This window comes from Sceloporus undulatus, chromosome 2 (assembly GCF_019175285.1).
Source record: "Sceloporus undulatus isolate JIND9_A2432 ecotype Alabama chromosome 2, SceUnd_v1.1, whole genome shotgun sequence".
NCBI classification, from domain to species: domain Eukaryota; kingdom Metazoa; phylum Chordata; class Lepidosauria; order Squamata; family Phrynosomatidae; genus Sceloporus; species Sceloporus undulatus.
The window spans coordinates 81,481,048-81,499,372 of NC_056523.1; the positions used below are offsets into that span (position 1 = coordinate 81,481,048).

Genomic DNA, 18,325 nt, shown 5'->3' on the forward strand with positions numbered 1-18,325 from the left:
CTCACATCGTACTCGTCTACGCTAGTCCGAAAGCGACTGCGCCTGTGGCAAGCCACAAGGTCAGTTACGCAGGGGACCTTCTCCCAGGATCAGCAGTCTCAACAGCAGGGCTCCCAGAGACGCTGCTATCCCTCGCAGCTTCTTCCTCGCCTCGTGGGCCGCGTAACTCCCACTCCCCCTGGCCACGGACAAAAAACGGCAAGTCCCACCAGCAGGACAACCGACCAGGGAAGGAAGAGAGCCTTAAGGGACGCGCGTGCTTCGTCTACCTTGCGACCCTCTCTTTTTTGGACATTCGAAGGCCCTTGTTAACACCTGGGCCTCAATAACATTGGACTCGGGTTTCAACATCCGCCCGTAGGGATATGCCCTCGAGTTTCCAAGAGACTCCCTCCAACGGCAGCCTTTCATGTCCACCTCCCTACCTTGGACACACCTTCTTGGCAAGTGCGCACCTGCTATGAAAGGGGGCAATCTCCCCTTTACAAACCCTCCGACCTACCCAACTACCATGCCTCTAGGTCCTTTCTTTCTCCCAGGTACCTTCACGGTACCGCAGGCTGAGGTGGCGGCATCAGCGCCGCCCATCCCTGGACTTGAGACATTGAACTTTGTTTCCTTGAAAGCCGGCACGTTTCGAATGTAACCTTGGCTTCCATCGCCTCGCCCACCAGGCCTGTGGTTCGCAACCGTCAACCTGAAGGATCCCCTACTTCCACATCGGGATCCGGGGTCCCACCCGGAGATTCCCGCTCGCCATAGGCCCCACCCGCGACCACACAACATGCTTCCCTCGGCCTTGCCACGGCACCGAGAGTTTTCACAAGTGCATGGCACCGGTAGTGGCATACCTCCATCAGAAAGGCTTCATGGTCTCCCGTCCCTGGACGACTGGCTTTGCCGCCGAGTCCCCAGCAAGAGCTGCCAGGAAGCGGTCTCATTCGCCTTGCACCTCTTAGACTCCCTCGACTGGTCCCAACCGGGAAAGTACCACTTCACACAACCACCGACAAGTTCATCGGGGCCATCCTCACTCCGAAAGATGCTCCGCCTTTCTCCCTCCAGACGGTTTCCAGGCGCTGACGACATCGCCAGGCTTGCATCCCCACAGAGGGTGAGGGCCAGAGACGTCCAAGTTGCCCTGGCCACATGGCATCGACAACGTTTGTCACCCTTGGTCAAGACTTCGCCTTCGACCTCTGCAGTCCTGGTTCCTCTCGGTCTTCTCCCCCGATGGAGGACCCTCCGTCCAAGTGGCTCACGGTACCAAGACCGGTAAACTTCCCGGAGATGGTGGTTGGACTGCGCAACGTGTGCCCTGGGATGCCCTTCCATCGCCTCAGCCCCAACTGACTCTGACAACCGATGCTTCCTGGAGGGATGGGGCGCCCACTCTGCTCGACTTGGTCGTCAAGGACAAGTGGTCTGCCCAGACAAGCTTCTCTCGCATCAACGCTCTGGAGATGTTGGCAGTCGAAAAAAGGCACTGAGGCATTCGAATCCATTTGAATCCGTTGTCGCAGGCAAGGTGGTCCTCCTGAGGACGGACAACACCACCGTGATGTTTTACATCAACAAACAAGGAGGCACCAGGTCCAGGACTCTGCTCGACCTTACTCTCCGCATCTGGGACTGGTGCATCCAGAGACAGGTTCTCCTCCAGGCGATTCATCTCCCCGGAGAGAACAACGAGTTGGCAGATCGCCTCAGCAGATCTCCGTCGGTGTGCCACGAATGGAGGCTCCATCCCGAGACAGTCAGCGACCTCTTCCACCGGTGGGGAACTCCCCGGATCGACCTCTTCGCGACCAGATGGAACAGCCACTGTCCCCAGTTCTGCTCCAGGAAGCGAATGGACGGATCCCTCGGAGACGCGTTCGCCTTCCTTTGGACGGGAGAGCTGCTCTACGCCTTTCCTCCCTTCCCTCTCATCATCAGGGTCGTGTCCAAGATGACAACGGACCAATCGCATGCGATCCTGATCACCCCGTGGTGGCCGAGACAGCCTTGGTTCGCATCCCTTCTCCACCTCGCCAGGAGATGCTTCCTGCGCCTCGACCCCCGCCCGGACCTGTTATCGATCCAGGACGGACGGCTTCTCCAACCGGACATCGAGAGCCTACCGCTGGTGGCCTGCAGGATACAGCCCTAACCGCCCTGCCGGAGGCGGTGAGGACGGTGATCCTGGCTGCAAGTAAACCTTCCACCCAACGGTCCTACGCCCTGAAATGGAGGAGGTTTAGCCTCTTTCTTGACCAGAAGGGTCTGTCTCCTGCTCAGGTGTCCACTCCAGTGGTGCTGGAGTTTTTGATGGCGCTTTTGGATGAGGGGTTGTGCCTCGCATCCATCAAGTGCTACCTGTCTGCCATTTGTGCCAAGTACCAATTCAGGGGGGAGGGCTTCCTTTTTTAGGGATCCCTTGGTGAAGGGGTTCCTTAAGGGATGTGCCAACTTGCATCCTCCTGTGTCGGTATCAGCACCGGCTTGGAGCTTGGAGGCGGTACTGTCCGCACTCCAATCCAAGCCCTTTGAACCGATGGCCACAGCGGACTTGAGACTACTGACTTGGAAAACCGCTTTTCTTGTGGCCATTACCTCTGCCCGCCGTGCGGGCGAACTCTGTTCCTTGTGGACGGACCAGCCCTTCCTGAGGTTTCACAAGGACAAGGTGGTCCTTAGGACAGACATTACTTTCCTGCCTAAGGTTGTGTCTGCTTTCCACATGTGCCAGGACATTGTGTTGCCTACTCTCGCATCCAACCTGACTTCGGATGCGGAGCGAAGCCTGCACTCTCTTGATGTCAGGAGGGCTCTGGCTTTTTACTTGGACAGAACTGCTGCCTCCAGTCGCTCCAAAAGACTTTTTCAATGCTACTCGGAGCCGAAAAGAGGGTTGCCTGTGTCTGCGCAGAGGTTTTCCAAAAGGGTGGCTGGTACCATCCACCTCTGCTATGAACTATTGGGCAAACCTCTCCCTGGCAGGGTTCGGTCCCATTCCACAAGGGCAATGTCAGCATCCTCTGCATTCCTGTCGGGGATTCCCTTGGAGGATGTCTGCAAGGCTGCTGTCTGGTCCCAACCTCTGACTTTTATTAAGCATTATAGGTTGGACACCAGAGCCATCCGAGACGCAGCTTTCGGGAGGGCTGTGTTGGTCTCAGGGTTGCATTGATTGCACTACTGATGGTTTGTGTTGTCACCATTTCTGTACATAATGCCACTGTTTTTGCATTCTGTTGAATGTGGGTTTGCACAATTTCAATGGGACTGGTCTTGCACGACTCTTTGTTCCCTTCTCAGGTTTTGCAATGTTATTGCTATGTTTGGTTTGTCCATGAACAAAAAGACTGACTCTTTTTATGGTTCAAGGTGTTTATTGTTGCAATAAATATACCCTTGGTTTACCATAGCTTTGGTTTCAGGACACTCCCTCCGCCGCTTACCCAAGCTTGTCAGTCTAAACCCATTTGTATGATTCGCAGAGACCACGAAGAAGAAGGACAGGTTGCTTATCTGTAACAGTATTTCTTCGAGTGGTCATCTGCGAATGCATACAAATCCCACCCGTTCATCCCCTCAGTGTCCTGCTCTTATTGGCTCTTTCCATCGCCTGCTTGGCGGAAAAATTGCGGAACTGGGGAAAAGAGCGGGAAGGCAGGGGCCTTATAACGGGTGGGCGGAGTTACCGCCAAAAAGTTTCTATATGTTGCAAAGTAAACTTTGCCCAGTGATTCCAGTAGGTTCCGAGCAGCACTGCGCAGGTGCAGTAAACCCATTTGTATGTATTCGCAGATGACCACTCGAAGAAATACTGTTACAGGTAAGCAACCTGTCCTTCTCTTTTCCAGGCTAAACATCCTCAGGTCCCTAAGTCGTTCCTCATAGGGCATGGCTTCCAGACCCTTCACCATTTTAGTTGCCCTCCTTTGGACACGCTCCAGTTTCTCCACATCCTTTTTGAATTGTGTTGCCCAGAACTGGACACAGTATTCCAGGTGAGGCCTGACCAAAGCAGAATAGAGTGGCACTATTACTTCTCTTGATCTAGACACTATACTTCTATTGATGCAGCCTAAAATCGCATTGGCCTTTTTAGCTGCTGCATCGCACTGTTGACTCACGTTCAACGTGATCTATTTGGACTCCCAGATCCCTTTCACACGTAGTCTCGTTCAGCCAGGGGTCCCCCAACCTATATCTGTGCATTTCACATTTCCGCTCTAAGTGCAGTACCTTACATTTCTCCGTGTTGAATTTCATTTTGTTAGCTTTGACCCAACTTTCTAATCTATTCAGATCATTTTGAATTTTGATCCTGTACTCTGGGGTATTAGTTAACTCCTCCTAATTTGGTGTCATCTGCAAAATTGATAAGTATGCTCCCAAGTCTGTCATCCAAGTCATTGATAAAGATGTTGAATAGCACTGGGCCCAGGACAGAACCCTGTGGCACCCCATTGGTCATCTCTCTCCAGGATGAAAAGGAGCCATTGTTGAGCGCCATTTGAGTTCAGCCAACCAATTACAACCAATTTTGGCTGGGTATGTATCCCAACTCAAGAACCCCAACCAACCACAGGAGTTTGGCATGTTGGCAGTGGATAGTTTGGGTATGATCAGTTACTTAGGGATTTGGTTCTGTCCCTTGCTGTGAGAGGGAAAAGGGCCCCATCAGCTAAAATACTGGAATGTGTTTTGTGGCATAGACTTCCTGTTTAATAATTTACCACTCCTAAGGCATAGCTTATATCAGGGATGTGCAACGTTTTGGTACAAAGTGAAATTTTGCTGGGGCCTAGAATTACAGCCCGTTCCACCTCAAAACAGCTTTCCTATCTCTAGTACACCTTCATAATTTTCTATTGAATCAGTATACCAAAAACTAAAATTGCTGCAACACATTTGAGTGGTGTGTTTCTGAATTCCTATGTTGTGTATCCTCAGCACTGTACTAGTTTCTTCAGAACTGTGTTTATATTTTGTCACTGTGATCAGGGCAGCAGTGCAGTATGGAAGGAAATAAAAACTCTTTACACCATCCTCCTTCTTGATCTTCAAGGAGACTGCTGTAGTTCTCCCTTACTGTTGGTTTAAGGGTCAGTGATCCACTGTCAGGACTTCTTAATTGGATTTACTCTGAAGGTCTGTGGTACTATAAACTCTTAACATCTTTCAGTATTTTTTCTTACAAAGGAACCTCTGATTTGCCTGATGATGACTGCTCTCTTACTGCCTACTGTAACATTGCTGGTTCTTGTTTGAGCTGGTAACATGAAGACACTCTTTCAGCTTGGATGGTACTTAGGGCCATTCACCCCCTTCCTCCCCCCGCAGGGCAGGTGTGGGTCATGATGTGTGCACATAATATGGCTGGATGTACCCATGGGGCTGATGTGTTCAAGCTGTTCGGAAATTTTAGATCAGACTGATCTGTGTCTTCTCTGAATACAAGACTGATTGGAGTCTGTCTCTCAGAACAGACACAACTACCTGGGCAGTGTGGTAACTTGTCAAGCCTGGAGGAAAACTGTAAAGCAAACAGCCAAGCAAATACATGAGGTTGGTCCACCTGAGAGTCTTATACCTGAGCAAACTACTATTCAGATTGAGGAGCCAGTCCAGAGACAGGCACTTTATAGGGCCAGCTGGTTCCTTAATGGTCTGTTGTGTTACCAAATCCCTGCTGAGCTAACAGCTGCAGTAACATCCTCTGATGGCTGTGCCATGCAGAAAGATGAAGTGTCCTCCACCATAATAAGGAAGTAGGTGGCAATAGTGCAGCAGTCTGCAAACCTGCAGAGTAGAAAGTACTTGGGTCACTAACTTATGACATCCCTTAGTCCTTTGCACAAGTGTCAGAATGAGATCCTAAGTAAAGAGGGTTTTAGTTTCCCTTTTGCAAAAGGTAGGACTGTTAACTTCCAGAGTCATAGTTTGTGTCATAGAATCATAGAATCGTAGAGTTGGAAGAGGCTGCAAGGGCCATCCAGTCCAACCCCCTGCCATGCAGGAAATCACAATCAAAGCATTCCCAACAGATGGCCATCCAGCCTCTGTTTGAAGACCTGTAAGGAAGGAGACTCCACTACACTCCGAGGAAGCTTGTTCCACTGTTGAACAGCCCTTACTGTCAGGAAGTTCCTCCTAATGTTGAAGTGGAATCTCTTTTCCTGCAGCTTGCATTCATTGCTCCGGGTCTTAGTCTCTGGAGCAGCAGAAAACAAGCTTGCTCCCTCCTCAATATGACATCCCTTCAAATATTTAAACAGGGCTATCATATCACCTCTTAACCTTCTCTTCTCCAGGCTAAACATCCCCAGCTCCCTAAGTCGTTCCTCATAGGGCATGGTTTCGAAACCCTTCACCATTTTAGTCGCCCTCCTTTGGACACGCTCCAGTTTATCAATGTCCTTTTTTAATTGTGGTGCCCAGAACTGGACACAGTATTCCAGGTGGGGCCTGACCAAAACAGAATAGAGTGGCACTATTACTTCCCTTGATCTAGACACTATACTTCTATTGATGCAGCCTAAAATCGCATTGGCCTTGTTAGCTGCCGCATTGCACTGTTGACTCATGTTCAACTTGTGGTCTACTTGGACTCCTAGATCCCTTTCACGCATAGTTTCATTCAGCCAGGTGTCCCCCATCCTATATCTGTGCTTTTCATTTTTCCGCTCTAAGTGCAGTACCTTACATTTCTCCGTGTTGTCCTCCAAGTCATTGATAAAGATGTTGAATAGAACTGGCCCGAGGACAGAGCCCTGTGGGACCTCACTGTTCACTTCTCTCCAGGATGAAAAGGAGCCATTGTTGAGCACCCTTTGGGTTCGGTCAGTCAACCAATTACAAATCCATGTAACAGTTGCCTTGTCTAGCCCACATTTTACAAGCTTGTTTGCAAGAATATCATGGGAAACTTTGTTAAAGGCCTTACTGAAATCAAGATATACTATATCCACAGCATTCCCTTCATCTAAGAAGCTGGTAATTTTATCAAAAAAAGAGATCAAGTTTGTCTGGCATAACTTCTTTCTCTGAAACCCGCGTTGACTTTTTGTGATTCTAGATGTTCACAGACTCTGTTTAATGATCTGCTCCATAATCTTTCCTGGTATTGATGTCAGACTAACTGGACAATAATTGTTTGGATCCTCTTTTTTTCCCCTTTTTGAAGATGGGGACAACGTTTGCCCTCCTCCAGTCTGCTGGGATTTCTCCTGTTTTCCAGGAGTTCTCAAAGATTATTGCTAATGGCGCCGATATTACATTTGCCAGTTCTTTTAATACCCTTGGATGTAGTTCATCTGGTCCTGGAGACTTAAATTCATTTAAATTAACAAGGTATTCCTCTACTATCTCTTTACTTATTCTGTGCTGAAATTCCCCTAATCTGTCCTCTGCTCCATTATCCTCAGGTTGAGCACCCTTTGCCTTTTCTGAGAAGACTGAGGCAAAGAAGGTGTTGAGTAATTCTGCCTTTTCTATGTCTCCTGTTAGCATTTTGCCATCTTCTCCATGCAGTGGCCCTACCATTTCCTTCTTCTTCCTTTTGCTGCGGACATATCCAAAAAAGCCCTTTTTGTTGTTCTTAACCTCTCTAGCAAGCCTAAGTTCATTCTGCGCTTTAGCTTTTCTGACTTTATCTCTACCCAGGCTTGCTGTGATTTCCTCTTTGGTGATTTCCCCATTTTTCCATTTTTTATACATGTCCCGTTTAAAACTTAGCTCAGTTGAAAGTTCTTTAGTCATCCATCCTGGTTTCTTGAGACATCTCCCATTTTTCTTCCTCACTGGAACAGTTTGAAATTGTGCCTTCAGTATCCCCCTTTTTAGAAACTCCCATCCATCTTGAACTCCCTTCTCTTTTAGTATTGTTGACCATGGGATCACACTCAGTATTTCTTTAAGTTTACTAAAATCAGCTTTCCTAAAGTCTAGAATGCGCGTTTGACTATGCCTGGCTTCTCCTTTCCATTGTATAACAAACTCCAGGAGAACATGGTCGCTTCCACCTAAGGATCCCACCACTTGCACCCCATTAACCAAGTCATCCTTGTTGGTTAGGATTGGATCTAAAATAGCTGACTCCCTTGTTGCCTCTTCCACCTTTTGGACCATGAAATTGTCTTCCAGGCAAGTGAGGAATTTGCTAGACCTTGTGGATTTGGCTGAGTTTGCCTTCCAGCAAATATCAGGATAGTTGAAGTCCCCCATCACTACTACATGTCTCCTTTCTGAATGTGTGGTCATCTGTTCTTGAAAGACATAATCCAATTCCTCAGTCTGACTTGGGGGTCTGTAGTAGACTCCCACCATGACATCCTTGTTGTTTCCCTCCCCTTTAATTTTTATCGAGATGCTCTTCACCTGGCTTCCATGATTGATGTCCTGGATCTCTTCACTGGTGTAAATATCTCTGACATATAGTGCTACTCCTCCTCCTTTCCTGTTTGGCCTATTTCTCTTAAAAAGGTTATACCCCTCTATTTCTACATTCCAATCATGAGACTCATCCCACCAGGTTTCAGTGAGGCCTATTATATCAGTATTTGCTTTGTTGTGCTAGGAGTTGAAGTTCATCTTGCTTATTTCCCATGCTCTGTGCATTAGTGTAGAGACATCTAAGCCCATGTGTTCCCTTTACTTGCTGCCTGTGCAAGTTCTTTTGCCTCCCACTTTTGGGTCCTTGCACTGTTTGCCTTGTTCCCTCTGTGTCAGTTTGACTATTTTCTCCAGCCCTTTTGCCTACCAGAATACTGTCTCCCTCCCCCACATAACTCAGTTTAAAGCCCTCCTGATCAAATTATTGAAGACTGTTGGCAAAAATGTTTTTGCCAACTGGCGTGAGATGCAACCCATCCCTTGCCAGAAGTCCCTCCTCATGGAACCGCAGCCCATGGTCCAAGAATCCAAACAGTTCTTGGCGGCACCATCTACGGAGCCAGTTATTTACATCCGCTATTTTCTTTTCCTTTCCTGGACCATGCCCTTCAACTGGGAGAAGAGACGAGATGACAACCTGTGCATCCATCTCTTTCAACTTCCTACCCAAAGCCTCATAATCCCTTATGATATTCTGAAGGCTGTGCCTTGCAGTATCATTGGTTCCCACATGAACCAAAAGAAAGGGATAATGGTCAGTAGGATTGACCAGTCTTGTCAGCCTCTCCGTCACATCACAGATCTTTTGCCCCAGGGAGACAGCACACCTCCCGAGACATCTTGTCAGGCCCACAAACCACTGGTTCAGTGCCTCTCAGCAAAGAGTCCCCGACGACCACCACACGCCTCCTCCAAGGCTAAGCAGCGGCTGTTTCCTTTGGTGGAGCTCTCTGGGTCCTCTGCTCTGTCCCGGAGGTCTGTCCCTGCTGCTGTTCCTCATCATCCCTGATAGTAGAGAGATTGAAATCGATTCTGTAGCTGCGAGCTTACAGAACGTTCCTTGGTTTCCCTACTTCTGTGTGTGACCTTCCTCCAACTATCTACCGCTGTTGTGTGTGAAGTGACCTCCTCCTCCCCAGCAACTTTCTCTGTGTGTTTCCCGTCCAGGACCATCTGGTCCATTCTGGTCAGGAAAACCCCTTGCTCCCTATGATGCTGAAGTGTAGCACAAGTGTTGCAGGTGACTGCAGCAGGGCCTTCAGTGTCCATACTGAGAAGTCTTAAGGAGACACTGAAACAAGACTGTGGGCTTCCCCTAAACTTGGCCTTTGTCCCCATGCTCTGTCACTGAGTTCAAGTCACTTGGCCTATAGTTATGTAGAGCTCCTGGCTACTAGCTCCTTCCAAAGGAAAGTCTCTTACTCACTTCCTCTGAGGAAAAGTTCCCACAAGCCCCTTAAGGAAAAAAGGGAAAAGAAAAGTGAAAAAATTAAAGAGCCCCCCTCCAACAATGTTTACAGGTCAGCTTCTCCTCTATTCTCCAAAACCTCCCTGACTCTATAGAAAAATTAAAATTTGCGCGCCTAACGCGCGCCTCTGCCAGCCTTCTGTAGAATTTATGGTTCAGACTCCTCCCAGCAGTGACTCCCAGAATGCACTAGCTCAAAGTATAAGGTTAGATCTCACCAAAAGCACATGGAGAAGAAAAGCAGCCCTTTCCTCCTGGAAGGTGTCCAGGTTCATTCTTTCAGTGACCACATTCCCAGCCTTAACAGAGGTGAAGGTGTCATAGAATCATAGAATCATAGAGTTGGAAGAGACCACTAGGGCCATCCAGTCCAACCCCCTGCCATGCAGGAAATCCAGATATACCATTCTCCTCCTCTTTGCAGCCCCACCTTAGGTTCAAAGTGACATAGGCGGGTTACAGACGGGCAGGGGAGGACGTCTTGGAGGTGTATTCAGCTGAATACGGAGCCTCCAGACCGCCCGCCCCGGGGGCGTGCTTCAGGTGTTGGGGCTTCCACATGGGGGGCAGTGAAGACGCCTCACCTGGGTCCGTTTCGGACCCGTAGCTTCCATACCGCTGCCTCGGAGGACGCCGCAAAGAGAGAGGCAGCTTCCTCACGGGCGGCCCAAACCGCGGCTTTTTTTTCCTTTGCCGGCTGGCGGATGCGCAGCTGCGCAGCTGCAGCGCTAATCAGCGGCGGCAGAAAGCCTATGGGCACATTTAAAGTGCCCAAGCCCCTTTAAAACTTTCCCCCCCGCTCTGCCCAAGAACAAAGGTGGTCTCCTGCCAGCTGGTGATCAGCTGGTGTTGGCATCCTTGTCCGCTTGCACTTTGCCAGTGTCACCAGCATCATAGATGCCTCCTCTCCTTTGGTCCCCGCGCTCCTGCTGAATCTGCAATGCGCAGCCACAGCTGTCTCCGCTGCCACCGCTGTCCCCCTGCCATCCCCATCACCTCCTTTGTACATATGTAAATATTTACAGTTTTAGCGTTTTTTATTGTTAGGTGAAAATGGCGCAGGAATGTGTGTAGGGGGTCACTTTAAATTCCAAACTTTCCCTTATCACTTTCTACAACCAAAACATCCGCCGGCAAAACTTACAACTTCCCGCGATTCTAGCAATGCATGCGCACAAGTGGCTCTAGGGTTAGGGTTACGAGACTTAAAATGTGCCGCAGCTGTGCCGCAGCTTCCACAGCTGCATGGCAGCGGACGTTGCAATTAAAGCCTGACTGCAAACTGCGCATGTCCCGGACCCCGACCCATTATGCGACGCAGCTGACACGGAGCTTTTAAATGGGCAACTTATATTTGCGGCGGGGCAATTCTGGCGTACCGGTGCAGCAGCTTACAGACGGAGATGCGCACGTACGCTTCAAATCAAAAAGAAGCGGAAAAAAGCAGCACCTTTTTAATGCCACTTCTTCCCGCTTGGGGCGTGCGGGGGGCGTGTTCATGGCGGCATTCAGGTAAGGCCCGTCTGAAGGCTCTACCTTCATGACGTCATGAATACAGTGGTACCTCGGGATACGAAATACCCAGGTTACGAATTTTTCGGGATACGAAAAAATCCCATAGGGATTTATTGTTTCGGGTTACGAAAGTTTTTTCGGGTTACGAAAAAACTCCGGCGCTGTTTTAAATGGAGCCGCGGCAGAGCCGCGGCTTTTTTCCCCATTAGCGCCTATGGCAATTCGGGTTACGAAGGTTTTTCGGGTTACGAAATTAGCCGCGGAACGAATTAATTTCGTAACCCGAGGCACCACTGTACACCCCTTTTTGCCCATCTGTAACCCGCCATAGTCATCACTTCTCTGAGCTGCAGCCCTAGTGGTGCTGATGTGAATGCTGTTTTAAAAAAAGCTTCAACACCAAGAGAAGCGGCACTGATACAGCATAAAAGTAAGAAAACTGGCATTGAGAAAAGCTTTACTGCTTCTTAAAAGGACCAGTGTACTATGAGTCGGTACATTTATAAGACAAAGCACGCGTAAAAAAATAGCATGTTTGGTAAGCGAGAATAGATTATTAGAAGGGAAGGGAGGAGGGCCCTGTATAGAGCCATCTGTTCCATTCAGGGTTGCTTTCCCAAGTGCAGACTTCCATATTTTTTGTATTTGTGAATGATAAACAAATAGACTTTTTTTTGGACAAGAATGACATAACAACACTCTAAAAAACACTGAGGTTTGCTAGCTTCTCTGAAGAATACTGTTACCACACTCCTGCCATGGTGCTCTACCATAGAAATGGGAGTGCAGGAAGGAACCTCTGTAAAAGAAGAAATTGAAGTTTTGCTAATTTTTTTTAATTTGTATGCATTGCACCACATCTATTTCTCCCCAATCTGTGGGTACACAGGCTACCAAAACTAACCAAAAGCTGCCACAGGAAGCCTTTTCGTGTTTGATCTGCCTCTGACTCTCACACTTCTAAAAATATGAACATGGTTTTCAAGATATTTTTTAAAATAAATGAAAGCAGAAGCTCTTGGGAATCTACTAAGCTATGCAAAATAGCTGCTGGGGAGCCACATGCTGTCCCTCCCCAAATATTCTGTGGTGGGCTTCCTTGGAACAGGACCATGGAAAATACAATTCTACACTGCAACAAAAGCGGTTAGGACATAATATCTAGAACAGCCAGGGGAACACAAGTTTCTTTTTTCACTGACGGGGAAAAATCCAATGCTTGATAGGTTTTAATTCAGCTACAGTGAGCTTTATGAACATGTATAGCTTAGCCCAGCATGTTTTGAGGGAAGATGCTGTGCTCATTTTATATTGATGGTTGTAGGACTACCCTGTTTTTTTCTTCTTTTTTTTTGCTCTAAGAAGAGATTTATTTATTAGTAATTGCTCTTAAAGAGAATGTCCCACTCCAAGCTCTCTCATTTAGAAACTTGTTCTAAATTTGGTGTTTCTGTTGGTGGTAAGGTTTGGTGGCACAATCCTGTAGGGATTGTTGTAGAGCTCAGCTTTTGTAATGGAAACAGTCCAACTTGTCTGTGATGGGCTGAGCCCATTGCCAACACCATCCCATTTTTTTCCTTCCTTCTCTTAGTAGTACAGTTGTTGGTCTTTCCTGGCATTTTTGTAATGCTAGTCCCAAAGGTTTCTAGCAGGCTTGTTGAGCCAGATGTGTTCTCTTCTCCTGGAAAAAATAGCACTGATTAACACCTGAGCTGAGCACAAGGCACTCTGAGCGTGACTGTTACAGGAATATTAACAACTGTGCACTATCTTAAAGATCTGCTCTGCTTTAGCTGCAGACAGGCTTGTTAAAAAGCCTTGGGGGAGTGTCAAGTGAATTAAAGATTAACAACAGGGCATGGAAGCTTCTTGAGTCCAAGTCACTGATTCAGATCCAGTCCACACTTACAGAAACACAGATGGTCCTCTTTTGGTGATGGGTCAGCATCTCTGTGAATGTGCAAGCATGGAGCTCCATTCTTGCCTGCATCCAGACATCCCAGAATCCTCAGCGAGCATAAACCTCGGTCCAGAGAGCTCACATACTATATAGTGGTCACTACAGCAAGTAAGTGGTAAAGAGGCATCCATTAAAACTAGCAGACGAACCAGTGTTTTATAGTAACCAAGCTAATGAGGACAAAAGAACTACAGAGCCAAAATGTATACTGTACTTCAAAGCCCAGACTGGCACTGATAAGGCCTCTTTCTATTTTGAACTCTGTGGGTGCCCACTTTACAGCAGATGTTGAGCAAACAATAACCGTTTTATAGTGCCTATAACAGTGATTCAGGCCTTTCTCCTAATGAGAATATTGAGCACAGGAAGAACTGATACCAGGCTATAAAAGTGTTCTAATACACTGTCCCCTCCGCTAGATTGCCCAAGAGTGCTTAAAGCAACATCTGTTTCTGTGTTAGAAACTCTAGCACCCTGGTGGAAATGGCTGAGGATATGTGATATGTTCCCCAAGTAGCATAGCTGGTGGCCTGTCAACAGGAGTATGTTGAAAGGAATTCAACTGTATGAAGCAAACATTTAAATACTATCCTTGTAGCTGTTTGGTGAGAAGAGCTGGGGCAGCTGGCTGAGCGTATTGAGACACATCCCTTATTTCATTGCCATCACCACCAATTCTAACTGGAAAAAGAGGAAATAGGTTTTGCGGCAGATTGTATGTATGTATGTATACTTAAGTGTGTAAGAGAACCAGCCAGCATGGTGTGGTGTTTTGAGCATCGGATTGTGGCTCTCTGGAGACCCAGGTCTCAATCTCTGCTCAGCTATAAAAATCCACTGGGCAGGTCATACTCTCTCAGCCTCAGAGGAAGACAAAGGCAAACCCCCTCTGAACAAATCTTGTCAAGCAAAACCTGTCGGAAATGACTTGAAGACACACAGCAACAACAGTACAGTACTTAAGTGCAGCACAAAGTTTGCCATTGCCTTGTAAATATGTTTCTAATCCTTAAAATGTCAAAGAAAACATTTATGCTATTCGGTTAGAACAGTGGTTCTCAACCTTCCTAATGCCGCAACCCTTTAACACAGTTCCTCATGTTGTGGTGACCCCCAACCATAAAATTGGGGTGTCTTGGTTTCCAGGACCGTCAGAAATATGTGTTTTCCGATGGTCTTAGGCGACCCTTGTGAAAGGGTTGTTCGACCCCCAAAGGAGTCTCGACCACAGGTTGAGAACCACTGGGTTAGAAGATGTGGAGCCTTGGATAGAGTAGCTTGCAAACAAGGGGCACGTCTTCTGTTAATGTCAAGAGAATTATACGATCCAAGAGAAAGAAACTAACTGTTTTACCTCTTTCCCTCACCCGATCTCCCACCGAGGTCCTATGGCTTTTTCTCTCCTACTTCCATTTTTCAGATGTTTGCCAAGAGACTCCAAAATTTCCCAAAAGCTAGGATTTCACTTAGAGTAGATATGGTCTTAAGGTAATTCAAATAAAAGGTTGTTCTGTATATAGAAATTAGATTTTTTGGGATTCTACACTGACTTTTTTTTTAAAACCCAAAGTACAAGCTTTTTGCTTCTGAACTTGTCATACACAATCATACAAAGCCACTGGAATAGTTTTCACTTTTACTGATTGAGATTGTTTCCTCTGACTGAATAAAAGGGTCTTTGTGTCCAATTGGATTTAGGCCCATTTCTAGGACACAGGGCTTCTGAACCCCTCTATACAGTATCCCTGTGTTCTTGGGGATTCTTATACCTGTTATCACCTAGGCAAGGGAGTTCAATGAGCAAACAGATAATTTCAAGTGCTAAAACAGCAGACATTTAACCTTATATTTTAGAATGCCAAGAGAGGTTGTCTGAAGGTTGAAATTAAGCTATAGAATCTATAGTTTAGATTAGTGAGGTCAGGCTCTATATGCTGCCTTTATTAGGTTTTTTGTATGTGTGGTTATGTTGTGTTAGAAGAACAGAAAAGTTAGTGAATTCTTTTTCTGGGTGGAAGCTTTACAATTCTCTCACAGTAGGAAAGGCAATGCCATTATAAACAAGACCTTTTCTCACTTTTCCCCACTGTGATATCCCTGAATGAACTGGTACTGCTTGAGCAGGAGGGCTTTGAAAATGTTTTCTGAGACAAGTATTGTGTATTTTGACAAACCTCCTAAGGTTCATAAGGAGAGAGGAGGAGCAACTGTTCTGTTTTTGTTTTGAAGTGATGACCCGACGACAAAGAGAAGCCAAGAGTAAAGTTGCCTGTTCCAAAGAGACATCAAAATCTGTTGACACTGACAAGTAAGTAGGTATGATGCCCTTTTACACCACTTTCCTTTTTAGTTCTGAATGCCTCTTTAGGGTTGTTTCTGGATATTTCTGTTGTATGAGCCCCTGAATCCATGGCAGTTCACCTTAGTATCACACACCTCCACTACAGTTCACCTTAGTATCCGAGAAGATTCCTATGAAGGGAAACAGCATCTGACTCTTGTCTATTGTTTTCTTGTTTTCTTTTTTCCTGAGCACCTTTGTATTTTGTCTTTGAAAGCATTGAATCAGTTACAGTTTCTCTGAGGGTCACATATCCCACCACTGAATGTTGATGGCAACCAGGGTTGAATCTGTGGATAAACAATTTATGGATATGGAGGGTCAACTGTAGCACAAAACAGAAACATGTAGAGCTGGTACTCCACTGTCAGTGGCATCCTTCACCATTGTGGTTTCCCTGATTCATCTGAGTTGTGTTTCTTCTACCTTCTCTTATTTTTCCCATGCTGCCTTGGTCCATTCCATGTTAGACAGAAGAAGATTGCACACCAGTGGTGCAGGTGTTCTATCTGGTTTCTCCTGGGATAAGGTTGTACATTTGCACCATTCTGCAGTGATGGTTTTTCACTGTGATGGACATGTGCAGTTCTGAACTGCTCTCAGTTTTAAAGGATGATTTATAACATTGGCCAACAAGGAAAATCCTGTAGAAGTAGAAAAGTATACCTACAAAGCTTTGGATAGCCTTTGCCCCCATGTCCTACAACAAATCAAGACAAGTAACAAGCCCTGGAAAGCAACAAAACTTTGAGCTGTGGTAGGTTACCCTAGAGGCTGTACATCAAACTTGAAAGCAGGCAGCCAATGCAAGAGTGGGTTGGTTTTGAATGAGTATCTGCATATTTCTGTGAGACAGATACTGATGGAGAAGGCTGGCAAGGATGTTACCTATAGTGATATCGTTGATGAAATTAGACTTTGTGCAGATGACACTGGTTTTGTTTAATCTTTCTTATAGCCACCCCTCCTCCTCCTCTTTCTCCCACCCACACAGCATCATGAGAAAGAATCTGACTGTAAAAATCCCTGCCATGGAAATAATTTTGCTGTTACAAACACTGGATGGCAACATCACTAATGGAATTAGGCTAATTATAGAGAGGACAGCTTCTGTTTAGACACATTATCTTGGTAATCAGCAGTGACTGGGAAGAAAAAATGGAAAAAGTACTGCAGTAATGTAACAAAAAGGGGGCTCATGAGGCTCATTCTAAATGGCATGAAATAGTGAGGGATGTCAGAACCCTCTAATTCAGGTCCAACAATCAAACAGCTGCATCCAGTTCTACTTTTGCTCTCTTGTCCTCCTGAGCATATTCAGGCCGTTCCTTCTTGAGCAGAGTCAAATTCTTTTGTGCACATAATTTTGCTAGTTGGAGTGAAACTGGAGTTGGGAGAGGCTGGCTATTCTGTCAAACAGTCTGGCACCCAGCACAGGTTTGGTGCTGCTTTCTCAACATTGTACACTCTAAGATGCAGGTGGTACCCTTACAGATTTGATAGAGTTATTGTTTAGATAGATTCATTCAGACTCAGAAAAACATGTCTGATTTAACACACTTGGTTTGGGGGCAAAATGTAACACACTTTTGCAAAGGCATAACATTTCATTTCAACTGTGTTGACAGTGTGTTTTATGTCTGAAGGGACATCGACATTGTTTGAGATAGTCAGAGGAGCTGATTTCATTACTATCCCACTGCTGCAGCAGCAGGACACAGAAGAGTAATTGGGAGAATGCTGCTAATCAGTTTCTCCTTTGGCTTGGCGTTGGACCAGTTTTATTGGTCATCCTGCTGCGTAGGTCCATTTCCCACCAATGAACTTTCCCCATGGAATGCCTTGGAGAAGCAGAAATATTCCAGGTAGAGTAAATCTCATGCACTTCTCTCTCTCTCTCTCTCTCCTGACCTGGCAGGCACGAGAAGTGTTACATCTGTAAGTCTCTGGTGCCTTGGAAAGCATATCAGAGGCATGTTGATGGCTGTCTTATGAGTCAGAACATCAGTGGGGCTCTGGAGGGCCGGACACGGTTGCGATGGGCAAAGGTAAGGGTAGATTCTTTCTTAAGGCTACAAAGGTGCTAGGTTGTGCTTGCATGCACAGGCCAGCAGGTCTCCTCCTGTTTCAGGGTATATCATTTTTGAAAAAAGAAGTTGTGGCTTGCTTATGCCTACTCCTTTTTCAGAGTATATTTCCCAGTAAGTTTGGCCATGATATATTTCAGATATACCTCTGGCTGCTTGAGAGGTTCTCTTCCTTAAGCTGATCCCACCTAGCTGCAGACCGTCTCTAAATCTGAGGGGAACATCTGGTCCTCTAGATGTTGTAGGACTTGCTGGTTGGAGTTTAACTCCCGTTAGCTCCAGCAGGAAGACACCCATTAGCTCCAGCAGGAAGGCCAGTGGAGTGGGAGACTGGAGGGCCACAGGGTTCCTCAGCCCCCATCTAAACGATATAGCAGTGTGGGTGAGATGAGATTGTTGACGTTCCTGTTTGGAACTGGCAGCTTCCATTGATCTTTGCCCATATGATTGCATTATGCAGAGACTGTTACCAACCACATGGGATCAACCTACTGTGCATAAAAGATTAAAAAAACAACACATGTCCAAACACTGTGCTCAAGGATGGAGACATATTGGATTGCAAAGGA

The 18,325-nt window shown here is 46.7% G+C and overlaps 1 protein-coding gene across 4 annotated transcripts in view; it reads left to right on the forward strand.

Annotated features, from left to right (window-relative positions):
* UIMC1 (ubiquitin interaction motif containing 1) overlaps nucleotides 1–18,325 on the forward strand; it is a 158,255-nt gene that overhangs the window by 131,895 nt on the left and 8,035 nt on the right. For 3 of the 4 annotated variants that reach the window (XM_042448381.1, XM_042448380.1, XM_042448383.1), the window contains 2 exons: nucleotides 15,558–15,636; nucleotides 17,588–17,717. In XM_042448381.1, coding sequence (XP_042304315.1) covers nucleotides 15,558–15,636; nucleotides 17,588–17,717 — 209 coding nt within the window. Of the gene's footprint in view, nucleotides 1–15,557; nucleotides 15,645–17,587; nucleotides 17,719–18,325 lie in introns of those variants that run through there. The other variant, XM_042448384.1, reaches the window with a different exon arrangement.